Genomic DNA, 19,155 nt, shown 5'->3' with positions numbered 1-19,155 from the left:
TACTTTCTTCTTTTGACGTCTCACTGTCAATACTTTTATTGTACAATATTGTATAAATCTTGTTCTTGCACTGACATCGCGACAGTCCCAACAAGCTCAAACGGAAGATGGTACGTACTCACGAACGTACACTTGAACATTTAGACAACTATATCGAGCTTTCCGCAAATATATCAAGCTTCTCGTTTGCGGGTTTGACAAAAAAGAAGAGTTACCAAAACTTGCATACACTTGAAGGCACTGTATTACATTAAATTCAGTAATAACCGCTTATGCTTTTCTTTTTGTTTTTATAATCGTTGGGTTAAAAAGTTGACAGAATGGGGAGATAACTGCGGTAAAATTATTTTGTTTACACGTTGATTTACAATTTTAGTGATATTTTTTTCTGATGCAAAGACTGTCATCAGATTTTAGCAGCTGATTTATGCAAACTTGCTGAGGATTCATTTGTTACGATGGAAGAATCTTACGGGACATCATCTTTTAAAAGGAATTATGTTAAAAACTCCAGCGGCAACATTTGCCTTGCAAAAGGAAAATCCCACTCCACAAGAAATAGGAGTATCATATCTATCAGCCATTTCTTTAGGGTAAGTCGAGTCGAGAAGTTTTCCTATAAGTAAACTTCGTACGTTTTTACGATACATTCTCGCTTTTTTGGTTGTAGGCTGGACTTATCATAAAGCAACCTTAAAAACAAATTTTGAAGCCATGATAGAATGTAGAACGAAACATGTGTCTATGTGCCATATACCTGTAGGATACATGTAGGATGGTTTTCAGGCTTGTATGGAAGGACATTGTCCTTTTTTAGCTCTCGATCATCAGTTCAAGTTAAATGAAAGTGCATATCTTGGTTGTTAAAGTTTCAAGTGTCTCCTTTTGATGAAATAGAAGTATTAAAAAAAATCAACAGGGAAATTGTCAAGACCCTTCACCACCAATGTATGAATCATATCCCATCAAAGGCTTTTGTTTGCTAGTGTTTGTAGTTAAAGTTCTTTTAGTCTTGTCTGGTATGGCAGATCCCTTAAGATTTGAAGAAGTTTATTGCCCACATTTGGACCCGTTCAATGCTTTCAATATCCTTAAAGTCAGAGGTATCACTATGGGTGTCAAACTACCTTGTAAAGCAAATTCCAGGTGTGTCCTCACCAATGCAGTGTCAAGTCTCATGAAGGAGTAATTATCAAGATCTGATATCCAAAAGACCCTTTTATAAGTGATAGTAAACTGTTGGCTCGATTTATCTTCTTGTTTACAGATTGACTTTGAAACCTTCACCAGAGATGCGTTGTTGTAAAGAGTTTTGTTTCATCGGCGAATATCCATTTGTTTTCTTTTAGTAATAATCAACTCTATACAAAGTAGTTTGAATTTCCCAATAGTTTTGATGTCTTTTGTACACAAATGAGCTTTTGATTTTACAAAAGAACATTATTGTATATCAGGGAAAGAAATAAGTAGTTGCTTGGGGCCAGTAGATTTATGCCAGTTGAAATTAATGAAAAGAGTTGGTAGTCTGGCAATGAATATAGCCTTCAGAAAAGCCTATAACTGTTTCCCACAGTTTATCAGTTTGTTTGATTTTAAAGCACAACATTTCAGGCTGATAAAAGGGTATAAATTTGTTGAGCCATGTAAGCAATGTTATATTGTTTTTAGTCCAACTTGTTGACGCTCTCAAATATTAAGCTACTTTTTATATTGTTAATATTTGGAGCTCAAAGAATTTAGCCCATATAAAGAGTATCTATAAATTCTTTGCGCGTCTTATAAATAAGACTATATTGTTATAAACATGTATGTCTTATCTTTGTTTAAAGTAAGTTTAAGATAAGTATGACATATACTTCTTAGCTCCTTACTCAGTTTGGAAGGGCTTCTTAAGTACTAAAGAAACATACATGTCTGGGCAACCTGCCCTAGAATGGTGCTTTATATCCCTGTAAAGTGCTCTTTTTACTAAGATTTTCTGGTACCACTTTTTCAAAACTTGTAAAGTATTTTTTTTATCAACATTTTTTTTGGTTAAAAAAATATTACTACCACCATGTTTACTTGCTCTAATAGTGAAGCTATTTTGTCTTTTTTAAATAGATTGTTGTTGTTTTTTCAGACAGTATTTCTTCCTCAAGGTTATCCTGAGAGTGTGAGTGAAGATTATTTAACATACCAAATATGGGACACTGTACAGGTATCAACAATTGTATTTTATTATGCCCCTCTTCAAAGCAGAGGGGGTATATTGTTTTGCACATGTCGGTCCGTTGGTCGGTCCGTCCGTCAACCAGATGGTTTCCAGATGATAACTCAAGAACGCTTAGGCCTAGGATCATGAAACTTCATAGGTACATTGGTCATGACTGGCAGATGACCCCTATTGATTTTCAGGTCACTAGGTCAAAGGTCAAGGTCACAGTGACTTGAAACAGTAAAATGGTTTCCGGATGATAACTCAAGAATGCTTACGCCTAGGATCATGAAACTTCATAGGAACATTGATCATGACTGGCAGATGACCCCTATTGATTTTTAGGTCACTAGGTAAAAGGTCAAGGTCACAGTGACTCGAAACAGTAAAATGGTTTCCGGATGATAACTCAAGAATGCTTACGCCTAGGATCGTGAAACTTCATAGGTACATAATATACTACATTGATAATGACTGGCAGATGACCCCTATTGATTTTCAGATCACTAGGTTGAAGGTCAAGGTCACAGTGACTGGAAATAGTAAAATGGTTTCCGGATGATAACTCAAGAATGCTTACGCCTAGGATGATTAAACTTCATAGGTACATAGTCATTGATCATGACTGGCAGATGACTGCTATTAATTGTCAGGTCACTAGGTCAAAGGTCGAGTTCACAGTGACTCGAAACAGTAAAATGGTATCCTGATGATAACTCCAGGGCCCTCAATCTATTAAATCTGCCGCCGAAATTCGGCGGCAGTCCCCCACCTGAAAAGTATACTTTTTTTTCCCTTTTGGGGTGAAAAATTCCCCCTAAAAAAATATATATATTTTTTTTTTTAATAGAAAGATGTGTCTCATGATTATTATATCTCAATTCTATTTCAATTTCATCATTGCAAACATACTTAATTATGAAAAATGCAATGAATATATTGCAAACATGTACAAATGTAATAATGAGAGATTAAGTAAAAAAAAAAAACCCCAAAAAGGGAAACGCCGCGAAAATTCCCCCTCCTAAGGGCTGCGGACCCCTTCCCCCAAAGTAGTGTGAGAGCGCTGAACTCAAGAATAATAAGGCCTAGGATCATTAAAAACTTCATAGGTACATTGATCATGAATTGACTGGCAGATGACCCCTATTGATTTTCAGGTCACTAGGTCAAAGGTCAAGGTCACAGTGACAAAAAACGTATTCACACAATGGCTGCCACTACAACTGACAGCCCATATGAGGGGCATGCATATTTTACAGACAGCCCTTGTTATAATTATTATGTTTGGTGTAAATTTTGACTTTTATTAGTAGGGACACATGACTTGCCAAAAATTGAAAATACAGCTGACCATCATGAGTCACCTTGGAGTATTTAAAACCAATGATTTTCTATAATGGAAAGAGTAAGGAGCATACAGTTTGCATGGAAAGTAACTATTTACCCTTGTTATGATATCTGATATATACAAAACTATACTATGTGAGTGACTATATCTGCCAGAAAGCATGCAGGTTTTTATTAGTGTAGTCACTTACTCACTTTTATTGGACTTATATCGAGACCAATGATTCCTGCTACACTGTACAGTTCAGCTTCACATTACTTGTGCTAGTAGCTGTATGTACAGCACAACAATTATTAAACCTCCTCATATGCAGCGAATCAGATAAACCGGGGTTAATTGATTTGCTGTAAGTCCTATGGTACGCTGTTATCTGGCTTTATAGTTGTATTTTGGTAAGTTCATCTGTTGTATGACTGGGTCTATTTAAATTATATTTAAAAATAAATATTCATTATGTAGATCTATCTGAACACTTTGAGGAATTAAGAACATAAATATACAGTGACACAAAGAGTCATACATCTGGGAGTTGGAACATTGCAAGTAATTAATGCTATCGCATAAAAAAGTTTATATGTTCTTATTTATAGGCCTTTGCAAGCAGCATTACAGGTACTCTTGCAGCCCAGGCTGTGTTGAAAGGATATGGTGTCGGTGATGAATCTGCAACTGTCTTGGCTGCCACTCTCACCTGGTTACTGAAAGGTCTGTTTAAAGCAAAAAAAGTACCCTACAGGTATTTAAACTTGTTTTTAGCTCACCTGAGCACAACGTGCTCATGGTGAGCTTTTGTGATCGCTTTTTGTCCGTCGGGCATCGTGCGTTGTCCATCGTCAACATTTTGCCTTGTGAACACTCAAGAGGCCACATTTATTGTCTGATCTTCATGAAATTTGGTCAGAACATTTGTCCCATTGATACCTCGACTGAGTTCGAATCTGGGTCATGCTGGGTCAAAAACTATGTCACTAGGTCAAAAAAAAGTAAAACCTTGTGAACACTGTAGAAGTCACATTTGATGCCCAATCTTCATGTTACTTTGTCAAAATTTTTGTCTCTGTTGGTTGAGTTCAAAATTGGTTCCAGTCCGTTGAAAAACATGGCCACCAGGGGGCGGGGCAGTATTCCTTATATGGCTATAGACAAACCTTGTGAACACTCTAGAAGTCACAATTTTTGCCCAATCATCATGAAACTGGGTCAAAACATTGGTTTCATTGATATTCAGACAAGTTCGAAAATGGTCATGGTCTAGCTCGGTGAAAAAACATGGCTGCCGGGGGCGGGGCAGTTTTCCTTATATGGCTATAGTAAAACCTTGTTAACACTCTAGAGGCCACAATTATTGTCCAATCTTTATAAAATTTGGTCGGAAGATTGTTCTCAATGATATCTTGGATGAGTTCGAAAATGGTTACGTTTGCTTGAAAAACATGGCTGCCAAGGGTCGGGGCATTTTTCCTTATATGGCTATAGTTAAACCTTGTGAACACTCTAGAGGCCACATTTATTGTCCAATCGTCATGAAATGTGTCAGAAGATTGGTCTCAATGATATCTTGGATGAGTTCGAAAATGGTTACGTTTGCTTAAAAAAAAAATCTGCCAAGGGGCGGGGCGTTTTTCCTTATATGGCTAAATATGGCTATAGTAAAATCTTGTTAACACTGTAGAGGCAACATTTATTGTCCGATCTTCATGAAATTTGGTCACAAGATTCACCCCAATAATATCTTGAACGAGTTCAAAAATGATGCTGGTTGGTTGACAAACATGGCTGCCAGGGGGGCGGGCATTTTTCCTTATATGGCTATGGTAAAACCTTGTTAACACTCTAGAGGCCACATTCATTTTCCGATCTTCATGAAACTTGGTCAGAAAATTTGTCCTAGTGATATCTTGGATGAGTTCGAAAATGGTTTCGGTTGCTTAAAAAAACATGGCCACCAGGGGGCGGGGCATTTTTCCTAATATGGCTATATCATGCTTTATTAAAACCTTGTTAACACTCTAGAGGCCACATTTATTGTCTGATCATCATGAAACTTGGTCAGATGATTTGTCCCAATGATATCTTGGATTTGTTTGAAAATGGTTCCGGTTGGTGGAAAGACATGGCCGCCAAGGGGGCGTGTCATTTTTCCTTTTATAGCTATAGTTTAACCTTGTTAACACTCTAGAAGCCATATTTATTGTACGATCATCATGAAATTTGTCAGAAGATTTTTCCCAATGATACTTTGGACAAGTTCGAAAGTGGTTCCAGTTGCTTGAAAAACATGGCCACCAGTGGGCGGGGCATTTTTCCATATATGGACTTATTAATCTTCATGAAACTTTGTCAGTTTAAATGATATCTTGGATGTGTATGAAAATGGTTCTGGTCTGTTGAAAAACGTGGCTGCCAGGGTGTTCACTAGTCATGAAAGTTGGTAAGAACATATTGTTCTAATGACATCTTGGGCTGCACAAAACAGGTCAGTTCCTTTGAATCTCAGGTGAGTGACTTTGGGCCTTTCAGGCCCTCTTGTCTTAGGTTTATAAGGCTATTGCCTTGACCTCTTTCCATCCAAGCTTTTATTGGTTCTTCATTCGTGTTATACTTTCCATATGGTGTCACAAAATTTAATGAAAACAACAGTTCACATGAGTCGATTTTTTTGCTTTGCCAATGTTTTACGATTTTATTCATTTTTATGCCCCCCTTCGAAGAAGAGGGGGTATATTGTTTTGCACATGTCGGTCGGTCCGTCAGTCCGTCGGTCCATCCGTAGGTCGGTCCCTCCACCAAATGGTTTCCGGATGATAACTCAAAAATGCTTATGCCTAGGATCATGAATCTTCATAGGCACATTGATCATGCCTCGCAGATGACCCCTATTGATTTTCAGGTCACTAGGTCAAAGGTCAAAGTCACAGTGATTCGAACCAGTAAAATGGTTTCCGGATGATAACTCGAGTAGGCTTATGCCTAGGATCATGAAACTTCATAGGCACATTGATCATGACAGGTTGATGACCCCTATTGATTTTCAGGTCACTAGGTCAAAGGTCAAGGTCACGGTGACTCGACACAGTAAAATGGTTTCCGGATGATAACTCAAGAAAGCTTACGCCTAGGATCATGAAACTTCATAGGTACATTGATCATGACTCGCAGATGATCCCTATTGATTTTCAGGTCACTAGGTAAAAGGTCAAGGTCACAGTGTCAAAAAACGTATTCACACAATGGCTGCCACTACAACTGACAGCCCATATGGGGGGCATGCATGTTTTACAAACAGTCCTTGTAAATGATAATAAGTCTTTAATGATACTGTTTTTGTAGTATGTGTAGACCTTGGTTCTTAGTGTAATTTTGCTTCCTTATATATACAGTGTTCTTTTATGTTTAAAATCTGTTTGAAAAAGGATGAATAATTTTGTCAATTTCTGTGTAAGTCCCTTTAAATATATTATTCATAAATGTCTTTTGTGAAAAGCAAAACTTTGATTTTTTAGAAGCTGCAAATGTTTCTTTTCAGATTCATATGTCTTACTGCTTTGTCTTTGCTTTTAGATGGAACTGGTATGTTAGGACGTATCATGTTTGCCTGGTTTCAGGGGTGAGAGCATTACTTTGATTGTTAATTATTAAATGGAGCCACACCGTGCAAAACTTGGATACTTTCCGCCAAGACTGGATTTTTTGTAAAATCAACTTCCTTTACCCAAACTTTCATAAAAGATGAATTTGTCATCCCAGATTAGCCTGTGTGGACTGCAGGGCTCATGTGGGAGTACACTTTATGCACATACATGAAGACCAGTTTTCCGCGAGAATGGCTGAATTTTACTACCATAAACCAAAAGAACAATTAATTAAGACATCTAGTTATAACTGTGTAAACATTTTCACTCGAGTATGTGACAATATATGGGACATAATGAGTGGTGTTAATTATAACAAATTCACCATATTACATGTATATATCTGGTGTAAACCTTAATGTTGTGACTCAACTCTACTGATGAACTTGGTTCACTGCAAGTACCAGCCTATAATATGATGATAATTTTCAGGACTAATCTGGACTGTGATGCAAAACGGTGGAGGTAGGTTTTTCATTACTCATTTAATAAAAATTTACATAATTTGTTTAAAGTTTTTGATTCACTTTATTATCTTTATGCGCCATATGGCAGCAAAAAACTTACTGAGATTCCAGAGAGGTCAGATGATCAATCTCGATCTGTGTACCTTAAAAAATATTGCCACACACTTGCATGGAATCAATCTGCATTAATCATCTCTGTGAGCTCTGTAAGTGTTTAATTGCAGGTTTCATTTGCCACACTGCACAGAATTGCAGGAATATTTAAGTACCTTTTTTAATAAATCTAAAAATTTGAAATGTGCAGTAACACATGAAATATTTATATGTATTTATGAAATCATGTATTTCTTTCAGGTTATTTGCTGATATCATCAATGATATGGCAATATTTCTGGAAATTATGGCACCAAATTTTCCCATGGTGTTTACATTCATTTTATGTACATCTGGAGTACTAAAGGTAAGTTAATGTGGGTGTTTCAATTATTAAATTGACCAGTTCACAGGTTGTAGCACTGAAAAAATTCAATTTTTTTTGTCTCAGATTATAAATATAAAAGAACACTATACAGCAGGGATTCAAATAAGGCTAATGACGTTGACTTATACCAAAAATGTTGTCGTTTTCAGTCATGAGTACTCATTATTTGAAATTGAATAAATAATTGAGAATTATAAATGTGAAATGATTCAATATTTTGTAGTGTTTTGGTAATATTTGTTAAATTGTGCTACAACTCGTGGACTGGCTAGATACATGTAAGGTATTGATTGCACAGATCCATAAATCAGTCAGGATGGCTAAGTGGTTAAGGTAAAATGGCCTTTTAAACTTAAGAAGATTTGCTTGGTAGCTTAGGTTCTTTTTCTGTCTTTCTTGAAGTCTATTCCTGTTATTATACTCTTGCTGCTAAGTCCCAATGCTTAAATCTATCAATTTAATGCATTTATTGAAAAACATGACAAGTGCCTCTTCCATTAATATGTGTATTTGCAGATTGGTTTTGGCAGAGACTGGTTTCTGTACAACATTAAAATGCCTGGACATTTTTGAGTTGAGAAATTAGGAGATTCTTTGTAGAGATCATCTCAATGTATTAAATAATAATACACCTAATCCTTACACAAATTTCAATGCAGACCCTATTTTTGAAACCATATGTGTTGCAGTCGATAGTAGGTGTATCAGGGGGAGCAACCAGGGCAGCCTTGACCCAGCACCAGGCCAGGAGAAACAACATGGCAGATGTCTCCGCTAAAGATGGAAGTCAGGTAGGAGTTGGATATGTTTGGATGTTCATGATTATCTCAATGTACAAATGTGTTTTGTGGTGTTGGTGTATTCAGTGTTGCTGTACACATTTCAACGTTAACATTTGTGCAGTGCTCTCGTTAAATACATCTGCATAGGCTAATAAGAGACAACACATACACCTAAACTTGATTATTGCTGAGAAGAGACTTTCTTGAAACGAAAAATATCACAGCGGAAAATGTTGTTCCTGATTAGCACATGCATTAAACCCCTTTTTCCTAGAGCACGGTCTATTTATATTTTGTTTAAAAACTAAATAAAAATGGAAGTTTATGGGACTGCATCTTTTTCAGGTATAAGCTTGTCTCTAAAATTGATTCTTGTTTGCTTTTATGAAATATCTCCTAGTTGCATGTTTGTTCTGTATTGGCTGTCTGGCTGTCTGTCTGTTGAAAGTAGTGATCTCTTGTATCATTTTTATAACCAAAGTGGATTTATTGCTCTTCTTTATGTCTTCCATTTAGTGTCAACATGGTTCCACAAGAAAATAAATAAATGTTTTTTTTTATCCCTCACCATAGGCGGAGGGATATTGTTTTGGCGTTGTCCATCCGTCCATCTTTCCGTCCTTTTGTCCGTCTTTCAGGCACTTTTGTGTACGGAGCCATTTCTTGGAAGTGCTTTGGCGGATTTAATTGAAACTTGGTATGAGTATATATGTGGATAAGAAGATGATGCATGCCAAATGGCATTGTACACCATCTGTTAATATAGGAGTTATGACCCTTTGTATCTTGAAAAAATGTTTTTTTGTGTCCGGAGCCATATCTTGGAATTGCTTTGGCGGATTTCATTGAAACTTGATATGATAATGAGTTTATATATGAATAAAAGGATAATGCATGCCAAATGGCATTGTAAATGGACTTATGGCCCTTTGTATCTTGAAAAAATGCTTTTTTGTGTGTACGGAACCATATCTTGGAAGTGCTTTGATGGCTTTCATTAAAACTTGGTATTATTATATATATGGGTAAGAGAATGATGCACGTTGGCGTTGTCCATCCGTCCAGAAAACTTTTGTGTCCAGAAGTATATTGGCGGGGGATATCATTTCAACAAATTTGCTTGTTTGGATATAAATATGTATATGTTTGTTTAAAAGGACTAAATGAAACACTGCTATGGGCTTACAATGTTTTACATTTCAGGAGACACTTGTCAACTTGGCAGCACTGCTATGTAGTTTGCTCTTGGTGCCCATTGTAACTGGGAGACATATGTAAGTTGAGATTGCATTACGTAGTTCATTCACAGTGCCTATTGTAAAATGGGAGAAATGTGTTAGTGGAGATTACAGTATTTTTATTAGCAAGTTCATAAACATATGAGCAATGCTCTATGAATAGGGGTTTTAATGCATGTGTGTAAAGTGTCGTTCCAGATTAGCCTGTTCAGTCTGCACTGGCTAATCAAGGATGACACTTTATGTCTAAACTGGATTTTTGCTAAGAAGAGACTTTCTGTAGATGAAAAATACAATAATGGAAAGTGTTGTCCTTTATTAGCCTGTGGGGACTGCACAGGATAATCCTGGACAACACTTTAGGCACATGCATTTAACCCCCATTTCAAAGAGCACGGCTCATATATAGAGAATAATAGAATGAACCTGATAAGATCCTCCGACGAGCCAGATAACCATTCTCCATCCACGTCACCATTCTATTATTCTATTTATCCTGTCACATTTACAACATTCGTTGAAATGTTTCTAAAATATATAGTTTTCCAGTATTTAGTTTTTAAATATTTAATATGGGAAAAAACACGCCGCAGCAAAAACATTGTGACATCACGTCATGCAAAACGCTTAGGCTAGCTTCCGTCTTGTTAAAAAACACGGAAATCGAGTCAATCGTTATTAACTCAATACACAAAGACGAAAATTATGCTGTTAAAATAATAATTTTCAAACAATCAGTACTTTACGTGTATGTTGTAATTTTTTTAATTGAAAACAAGTTTATTTTATAAATAGAAAATAGTACAGGCGTGGGCATGTGCGGACAGCAACTGACGGATGTTCGAGGTTACGTGGTCATCTAGCCTAATATCTTTTGGGATATTAGGTTACCTGGTTATCGGGCTGAATTAAAGGCATGTGACAGGATAAATAAATTATCAGTTTACAGTCATACTCTCAGTTTCATGTAAGCTGGGACACATGTGCACTGGATTAGATGGCAAAATGTGACATGTACATATTAATGACAATATGAAGGTATTGCACAGGCTTTATTTCAGAGGGATTTTCACCGGTAGGGCAAAAGTGTGCTGCTTGCTTGAGTTTAAAGCCTTGCACCTAATAGTATTATTATTTTATGAAATTTATTAACATAATAAATCAAGCTTATATACAACAGTTTTTAGGTTAATATATGACATGAAATATTCCATCCTATGTCAGCTATAGTTTCCACCTTAGATGCAAATTAATCCCATGTGCTTATTGTCCCCTACCGGTGAAACCGGAGGGGACTTATAGTTTGCGCTCTGTGTGTCTGTCAGTCAGTCAGTCTGTCTGTCACACTTTTCTGGATCCTGCGATAACTTTAAAAGTTATTAATATTTTTTCATGAAACTTGAAACATGGATAGATAGCAATATGGAGATTATGCACATCAATTTTTTTTTTCCTACATCAAAAATTCTGTTGCTATGGCAACAAATATATAAAAAATAAAATAAATAAATTCTGACAATGGTGGAGTTTCACCGGTAGGGGACCATATTGCTTGACAATAGCCTTGTTTGAATTTGTAAAGTGCTTTGTCAAGAATATCAAAACCCAACTCATTTCATTTGAGATTAGATAAATAGTAGTTGCAAATGCTTGTGTTTCAGGTTAATATGGACACTGTACATTGTATTCACATGCCTTCACCTGTTTGCCAACTTCACAGCTGTAAAGGGAGTCATCATGGAGACGTTGAACCAGGCCAGGCTGCACATTCTACTGCAAGAGTATTTCTCGACTGGCATTGTTTTGCCTCCAAATGTGGTCAATAGGCGAGAGCCAGTGTTGTGGAGTAAGGCAAAGAGAATTATATTTAGACTTCTTGTAGTGCTTTGAGTATATTTATGCCCCCAGATCGAAAGATCGGGGGTTTATTGTTTTTGGCCTGTCTGTCATTGTATGTGTGTGTGTGTGCGTGTCCCAAAACTTTAACCTTCTTCATAACTTTTGCAATATTGAATGTAGCAACTTGATATTTGGCATATGTATCTCATGGAGTTGCACATTTTGAGTGGTGAAAGGTCAAGGTCATCCTTCAAGGTCAAAGGTAAAAAAAAATCAAAGCGGCGCATTAGTGGGCATTGTGTTTCTGACAAACACATCTCTTGTTTTTTTTTGATAATTACATACATGTATTTGTGTTGTCTCCCAATTTCAAAAAAATGCAGATACGTGCAAATATATCAGAATCTAAACATGTGCTTCTCTGATCTCATAAAGTGCGTTATGGTTATCAATGCAATTGTGCTACTTTAATGCTAACATGGAAAGGTGAAAACAAATATGGTAGTATTTTATTTTATTCGTGCAGAGCAAAAAAACAATTACAACACAATCTAAGTCATGGAGTGTAAAATCAATAAAAATATCCATTTAAGTGAAGAGCAATTTACTTCCAGTTTTAATTTTGCATCTTAATGAAAATAATCATTTTTTCAGAAAAACAAGAACATTTGTCCCCAAAAGCATAAATCCTACAGTATTCTACAGTATTATATCTCGTTTTTTACTTTTCCTATAGATGTATACATATGTGTCTTGTTTTGTGAAAGCTGGTCATAATGCATGTGCGTAAAGTGTCGTCCCAGATTAGCCTGTGCAGTCCGCATAGGCTAATCAGGGACGACACTTTCCGCCTAAAATTGATTTTCGGTATGGAGGGACTTCCTTGAAACTTAAAATTAACATTAAAGCGGAAAGTGTCGTCCCTGATTAGCCTGTGCGGACTGCACAGGCTTATCTGGGACGACACTTTACACACATGAATTAAGATCAGTTTTCTCAGAACAAGACACATATGATGTTTTACAGGCATGTCTGAGTTAGCCCATTGCTGGCAACAAGTCTACACAAATATGTCCAATATAAGGCATGTCTGATATCCACAGCACAAGTCTTATGGTCACTAAAATTAACTTTGAAAATAAAAGAACTTTGAAACACAACCAATCCCTATTGCCACATGCTAGGACTTAACAACACAGCCCGCATATAAGTGGCAAAACAAATAAACTGACATTCACAGAACATAACAATATTACCCTCACCAAATATGAACAACATTCATCTGACCACCCTAGACCATGAATGAAGTATTTCGCCAACAATCAACAAACAAACCAACATTCTGACAGATGCCGTGTCAGTTGTATGACACGAACTATGGGTATTCTGTTATCAAAACAATAAATGAAATCATACTCATAATCTTACATAAAAAATGATAGTAAATTTAATTTCAATAATTGTTTCTAGATAATGTGGAGTGTTACTAATGTTTTGTTTTTGATACATTTCTGTTGCAGGTACCAGACGAAAACTGAAGATTCATTTAGGTGTTTCGCTTGTTAAAATGTCCGCACAGTAAGTTAGAATGCATCCAATGTAGAACATTGTCCAGGAAGTTCAGATCACTTTATATACACCCGTTTACAAAAAAAAGGGACGTATAATAGTTTCACCTTGGCGGCGACAGCGTCCACAGCAGTGTCCGCTCTCTAATTCAAATAGTTTTCATCCGATCTTCACCAAACTTGGTCAGAAGTTTAATCTAGACAATATCTAGGTCTTGTTCGAATATGGGTTATACAGGGTCAAAAACTAGGTCACAGCGTCACTTAGTGCATTGCAAGCATTTAGCATGGTGTCGCTCTCTAATTGAAGTAGTTTTTATCCGATCTTCACCAAACTTGGTCAGAAGTTGTATCTGGAAAATATCTAGGTCAAGTTCGAATATGGGTCATGTCGGGTAAAAAACTAGGTCACGGGTCACTTAGTGCATTTCAAGCATTTAGCATGGTGTCCCCTCTGTAATAGAAGTAGTTTTCATCCAATAATCACCATACTTGGTCAGAAGTTGTATCTTGACAACATCTAGGTCAAGTTCAAATATGGGTCATGCAGGATCAAAATCTAGGTCACAGGGTCACTTAGTGCATTTCAAGCATTAAGCATGGTGTCCGCTCTCTAATTGAAGTAGTTTTCATCCGAACTTCACCAAATTTGGTCAGAAGTTGTGTCTAGACAATATCCAGGTCAAGTTCAAATATGGGTCATGCCGGGTCAAAAACTAGATCACGAGGTCACTTATTGCATTTCAAGCATTTAGCATGGTGTCCGCTCTCTAATTCAAGTAGTTTTCATCTGATCTTCACCAAATTTGGTCAGAAGTTGTGTTTAGATGATATATAGGTCAAGTTCAAATATGGGTCATGGTAATGTTATCAAGTTGTCCAAAACCTTCAAATGGGCGTATCTTGTGACAGTTTGGTACTCTTGATGTTATATATTGTACATGTTAAAACAATAATAATTATAATGACCTAGTTTCATGATAATTAACATTCTCAGTTGATGTATTCAAGTATAAATCTGGAATTTTAAACCAATTAAAATTGAATTTCAAATGCAGTCTGCGACAAAATTGTGAAGTACGGTACATGCATGAGCCATACAAATTCCAATCATACCATAAATTATTGCTCTTGTCATGGTCCTCATAGGCTATGAAAACCACAAGACTTCTGTGCTCAGAAGCGCAACTTATCAGTTGATTCATACTCAACTGTTGTTGCAAATGAAATGTCAGCCTGGCAGATCTAAGACATAGGAGCTAGGTGTACACAAATAATAAAATTTAAAGGTTTTTTGTAATTCCCTGCCAAAGGTGGAGGTATATAGAATTGGCGTTGGTCGTCCATTTGTCTGTCGGGGAGTTCGTTTGTCTGCCTGTCACAAAAGTAATTTTTGGTGGGGGATATCAATTCAAACATTTGCTTGTTTATATAGGAGTTTCTGTTAATGAGTGACATTTTTACAGTCAATTGTGTTTTTGAGAATTATTGAAGATTACAAGTGCAGCTGGTCAACTTTTGCCAATGCATGAAAACTGTTGAAATATCTGTATTTTATCATTACAAATTGTAGCATTGGCATTGCGGAGAAAATTAATACTTGTATGAAGTAATTTGTTGTGTCAACAAAAACTGGTTTTGATGTGTTTTTTTATTCCCCTACCTGTGAAACTGGAGTTGACTTATGGTTTGTGCTCTGTGTGTCTGTGAGTCTGTCACACTTTTCTGGAATTTGAAACTTAAAATGTAACATTTAATGAATTATTGTACTTGTTTTAAACAGTATTACTTTAGTTACTAATTATCACATGCTAGCAATAGAATACAAACTCACATAGTACTTTTGTCAAAATATGTCAAACAGGTTGATGTTGTTGTATTGCTGAACTGTAAGAATGCAATGTACAATTTGACAAATTGAGGTAAGGCACAAATCTGATGCTATGTCTCTTTACTGCCTGAAGAGCCACTGATATGCTGTACATTTCTGAAGAATCTAAGATATTGTTGCGTCTTCAAATTACAAATTATTATTTAAAGAAGTGTAAAAAATATTGTAATAAAACACAGTCATGAATATTACATGCGTGATGTTTGTTTATTGCAGATCATTCAATATGGAGGCTGTCATAGATATTCTGAAAGTGAAGAAATATGTTTTGTGGTTTGATAGAAAAGGTGAGATATTATTGGACTCTTGCCGAATATTTTTTGCTGTACACTTTAATATACCCCTGGAACCCATGATTGTAGAGGACTCACTGTCAGACTCCACATGATTGTAGAGGACTCACTGTCAGACTCCACATGATTGTAGAGGACTCACTGTCAGACTCCACATGATTGTAGAGGACTCACTGTCAGACTCCACATGATTGTAGAGGACTCACTGTCAGACTCCACATGATTGTAGAGGACTCACTGTCAGACTCCACATGCTGGAACCCAGGATTGTAGAGGACTCACTGTCAGACTCCACATGATTGTAGAGGACTCGCTGTCAGACTCCACATGATTGTAGCGGACTCACTGTCAGACTCCACATGCTGGAACCCAGGATTGTAGAGGACTCACTGTCAGACTCCACATGATTGTAGAGGACTCGCTGTCAGACTCCACATGCTGGAACCCAGGATTGTAGAGGACTCACTGTCAGACTCCACATGATAGTAGAGGACTCACTGTCAGACTCCACATGATTGTAGAGGACTCACTGTCAGACTCCACATGATTGTAGAGGACTCACTGTCAGACTCCACATGATTGTAGAGGACTCACTGTCAGACTCCACATGATTGTAGAGGACTCACTGTCAGACTCCACATGATTGTAGAGGACTCACTGTCAGACTCCACATGATTGTAGAGGACTCACTGTCAGACTCCACATGATTGTAGAGGACTCACTGTCAGACTCCACATGATTGTAGAGGACTCACTGTCAGACTCCACATGATTGTAGAGGACTCACTGTCAGACTCCACATGATTGTAGAGGACTCATTGTCAGACTCCACATGCTGGAACCCAGGATTGTAGAGGACTCACTGTCAGACTCCACATGTGTTAAGCCCTGATTTCCCAGAACGTGACTCATTTGTAGACTTTGACTATTTTTAATCCACCTCTATCAATCAATAACTTTTAGACCTTGACTATTTTGAAGTATTCAAGCTTTTCATAATTAAAATCTGTATTGTTGGGGGTCATTTAATATATGAAAAAAGAACTTGACCTTCAGATCAATTGGCAGATGCAACATCAATTACAACTCTGCAACCTGGTCATTCATTGTAAGTCGACATTTGCTTGTAAACAAGTACATGAGTTTGTGTTGCTTATGTTTCAGATTCTATAAACATATCTCTTTCGGTGACCTCTGACTTTATGGACCAGTTAAGGAGCTGCTATCATGCGGAGTTATTGAACTATATGGCAGAGGGAAAAACTGTGGTATGCCCACCTGCAAAACATTTGCTTATATGACCACCTGCATAAAATTGTCCTATATTACTACCTGCCAAATATTGGCAAATATGACCACATGAAAACCATTTGCTTTTATGACCACCTACCAAGCATTTGCTTAAATGCTGTTTTGGGGTTTACTTACGGTTTTAAATAGTTTTCTTATTAGCAAAGACACACTGAAAATGTTTTTATGCCCCCGGATTGAATGATCGGGGGTATATTGTTTTTTTCCTGTCTGTCTGTCGTTCTGTCCCAAAACTTTAATCTTGGTTTAAGTTTTGCTATAACTTTTGCAATATTGAAGATAGCAACTTGATATTTGGCATGCATGTCTATCTCATGGAGCTGCACATTTTGAGTGGTGAAAGGTCAAGGTCATCCTTCAAGGTCAAAGATATGGCTTCAAAGCGGCGCAATAGGGGGCATTGGGTTTCTGACAAACACATCTCTTGTTTTTTTATAAATCAATGTTCCGCTTATATGCTTGAAAGAATATATTTTGAATTGTTTATCAAAGAAGGAAATTTATATGCATTTATGTTTTCTAACTGATTACCATTATTGCATTGTTTTTATATACATTGTAGATGTTACCAAAGAATATTTATTATGGGAGTGATGCATCCTATCAAGGTAAACAGGATGAAAAATATTGAAGTTGATGGCCTCAGCCAACCATAGTTTTAATATACATGTTACTTCTGTACTTATTTATTGTGTAGATATATCTTAATAGCTACAGATTTGAATGGTTTGAAACTATTTATCTAAAGCATCCAAAGATTGGTGCTGCATAGCTTATCAAACATAAATTATTTTTTTGTTAGAATTTGTTGCCATTTTCAATACAATTATAATTCAGACTTATCTTTGGCTGTCAGTAGTTATCGTAGGTTAGCTTGTTTATCTATGGCAGTTTTAGTGTATATACAATTTACCTGTACTTGTGCCAGTTAGTTGCAAGTATCTGACAACGGTACTTCTTGAATCAGGTATAGTTTATAAATGATTTCATGACAAAACCTCACACAAATTCTTACCAGGTCAGAAATTAAACCTGTGATCCCCTCATTTGTAGCCCAGCTTCGTACCAACTGAGCTAAAGGACCTCGTTAGATATGATTATGATAGATAGGCAGACACGGATAATAGATATAGTAGGTTGAATCATTTGAATCAGGTATACAATGTAGGGCCATCAGGGACTTTGTGTTTTGTTACTTTTTCTTTTTTAAGTAATTTGAAATATACATGTTTGTGTTTTGAAATATACAACAGGGTTTTCAGAGAACACTTAAGGATAGAAATCAATAGTTTCCTCCACGTTGCATATTTGGATCTTCAGTTTGATTGGTCAGGGAATTGATAGAAATGTTATTATAATGGATTTTAGATCCTGTTAGTTCAGTTCCACTCCTCCCATTTATATTCTTATACATATAGACTCAAAGAAGTGATTTACAAAATTGTTCGTCGCTCAAGGAATTAGAATTAGACCTTTCTTTTTTATCTTTCCCCCCTCCCAAGAGTTAGCCCCACACTGACAGTTGCAACATTAACTTTCAATACTTTCTGTAGCAAATCCATGCAACAATGTATGTTTTTTGTCTTCTAGAAATTCTCACAGGTGAGGAAGGGTCGTGCAGTTTTGTTGAGGACACTTTTAGTCAGTTCATACAAGACCTACATTCTCACGGCTGGCAGACAGATGTGTGCCTTCTTGGATCCGACGAGTGGAGGACTAACATACATCCCCATACTGACACATTGCACACTAAGAACCTATGAGTGGTACACTTCTTCATCGCATAGAATTACTTTTATTGAATGCTGAATATTCTCGTTTTGATGAGAAAAGTCTTGGATCAGATGGTGTTTTGTCCACCTTGATGTTAGGCATGCAGTAGATCCAATGCACAGTTTGAACTGGTTTCCAACATGGGGCTTTGTGAACATTTTGTGTCATTATGTACATTATGTATGGATGTATCTAGTTTGAATATTCACTCACAATGTTAAAAATAAATTGGTGCAAAATATTGGTACTGTAAAATGGATGACTTTTGATGTAAATTACTCACAAGATGGACATTTGGGAGTTGAGTTCATTTGTTTTATGAGGATGAATTTT

General features: G+C 36.6%; 1 protein-coding gene across 1 annotated transcript; it reads left to right on the top strand.

Moving 5' to 3' along the window:
• The first annotated feature begins 316 nt into the window (after positions 1 to 316).
• On the top strand, positions 317 to 19,115 carry LOC127834368 (RUS family member 1-like). The gene is made up of 14 exons (XM_052360153.1): positions 317 to 593; positions 2,123 to 2,200; positions 4,139 to 4,253; positions 7,110 to 7,155; positions 7,613 to 7,645; positions 8,002 to 8,107; positions 8,818 to 8,919; positions 10,114 to 10,184; positions 11,810 to 11,994; positions 13,508 to 13,565; positions 15,663 to 15,733; positions 16,903 to 17,006; positions 17,612 to 17,657; positions 18,640 to 19,115. Exons 1-14 carry the CDS (start codon positions 459 to 461, stop codon positions 18,810 to 18,812), a joined length of 1,323 nt encoding a protein of 440 aa, XP_052216113.1. The 5' UTR covers positions 317 to 458; the 3' UTR covers positions 18,813 to 19,115.
• The last annotated feature ends 40 nt before the right edge of the window (positions 19,116 to 19,155 follow it).

This window comes from Dreissena polymorpha, chromosome 1 (assembly GCF_020536995.1).
Source record: "Dreissena polymorpha isolate Duluth1 chromosome 1, UMN_Dpol_1.0, whole genome shotgun sequence".
Taxonomy (NCBI): domain Eukaryota; kingdom Metazoa; phylum Mollusca; class Bivalvia; order Myida; family Dreissenidae; genus Dreissena; species Dreissena polymorpha.
This window is presented reverse-complemented; position numbering and strand designations above follow the sequence as displayed.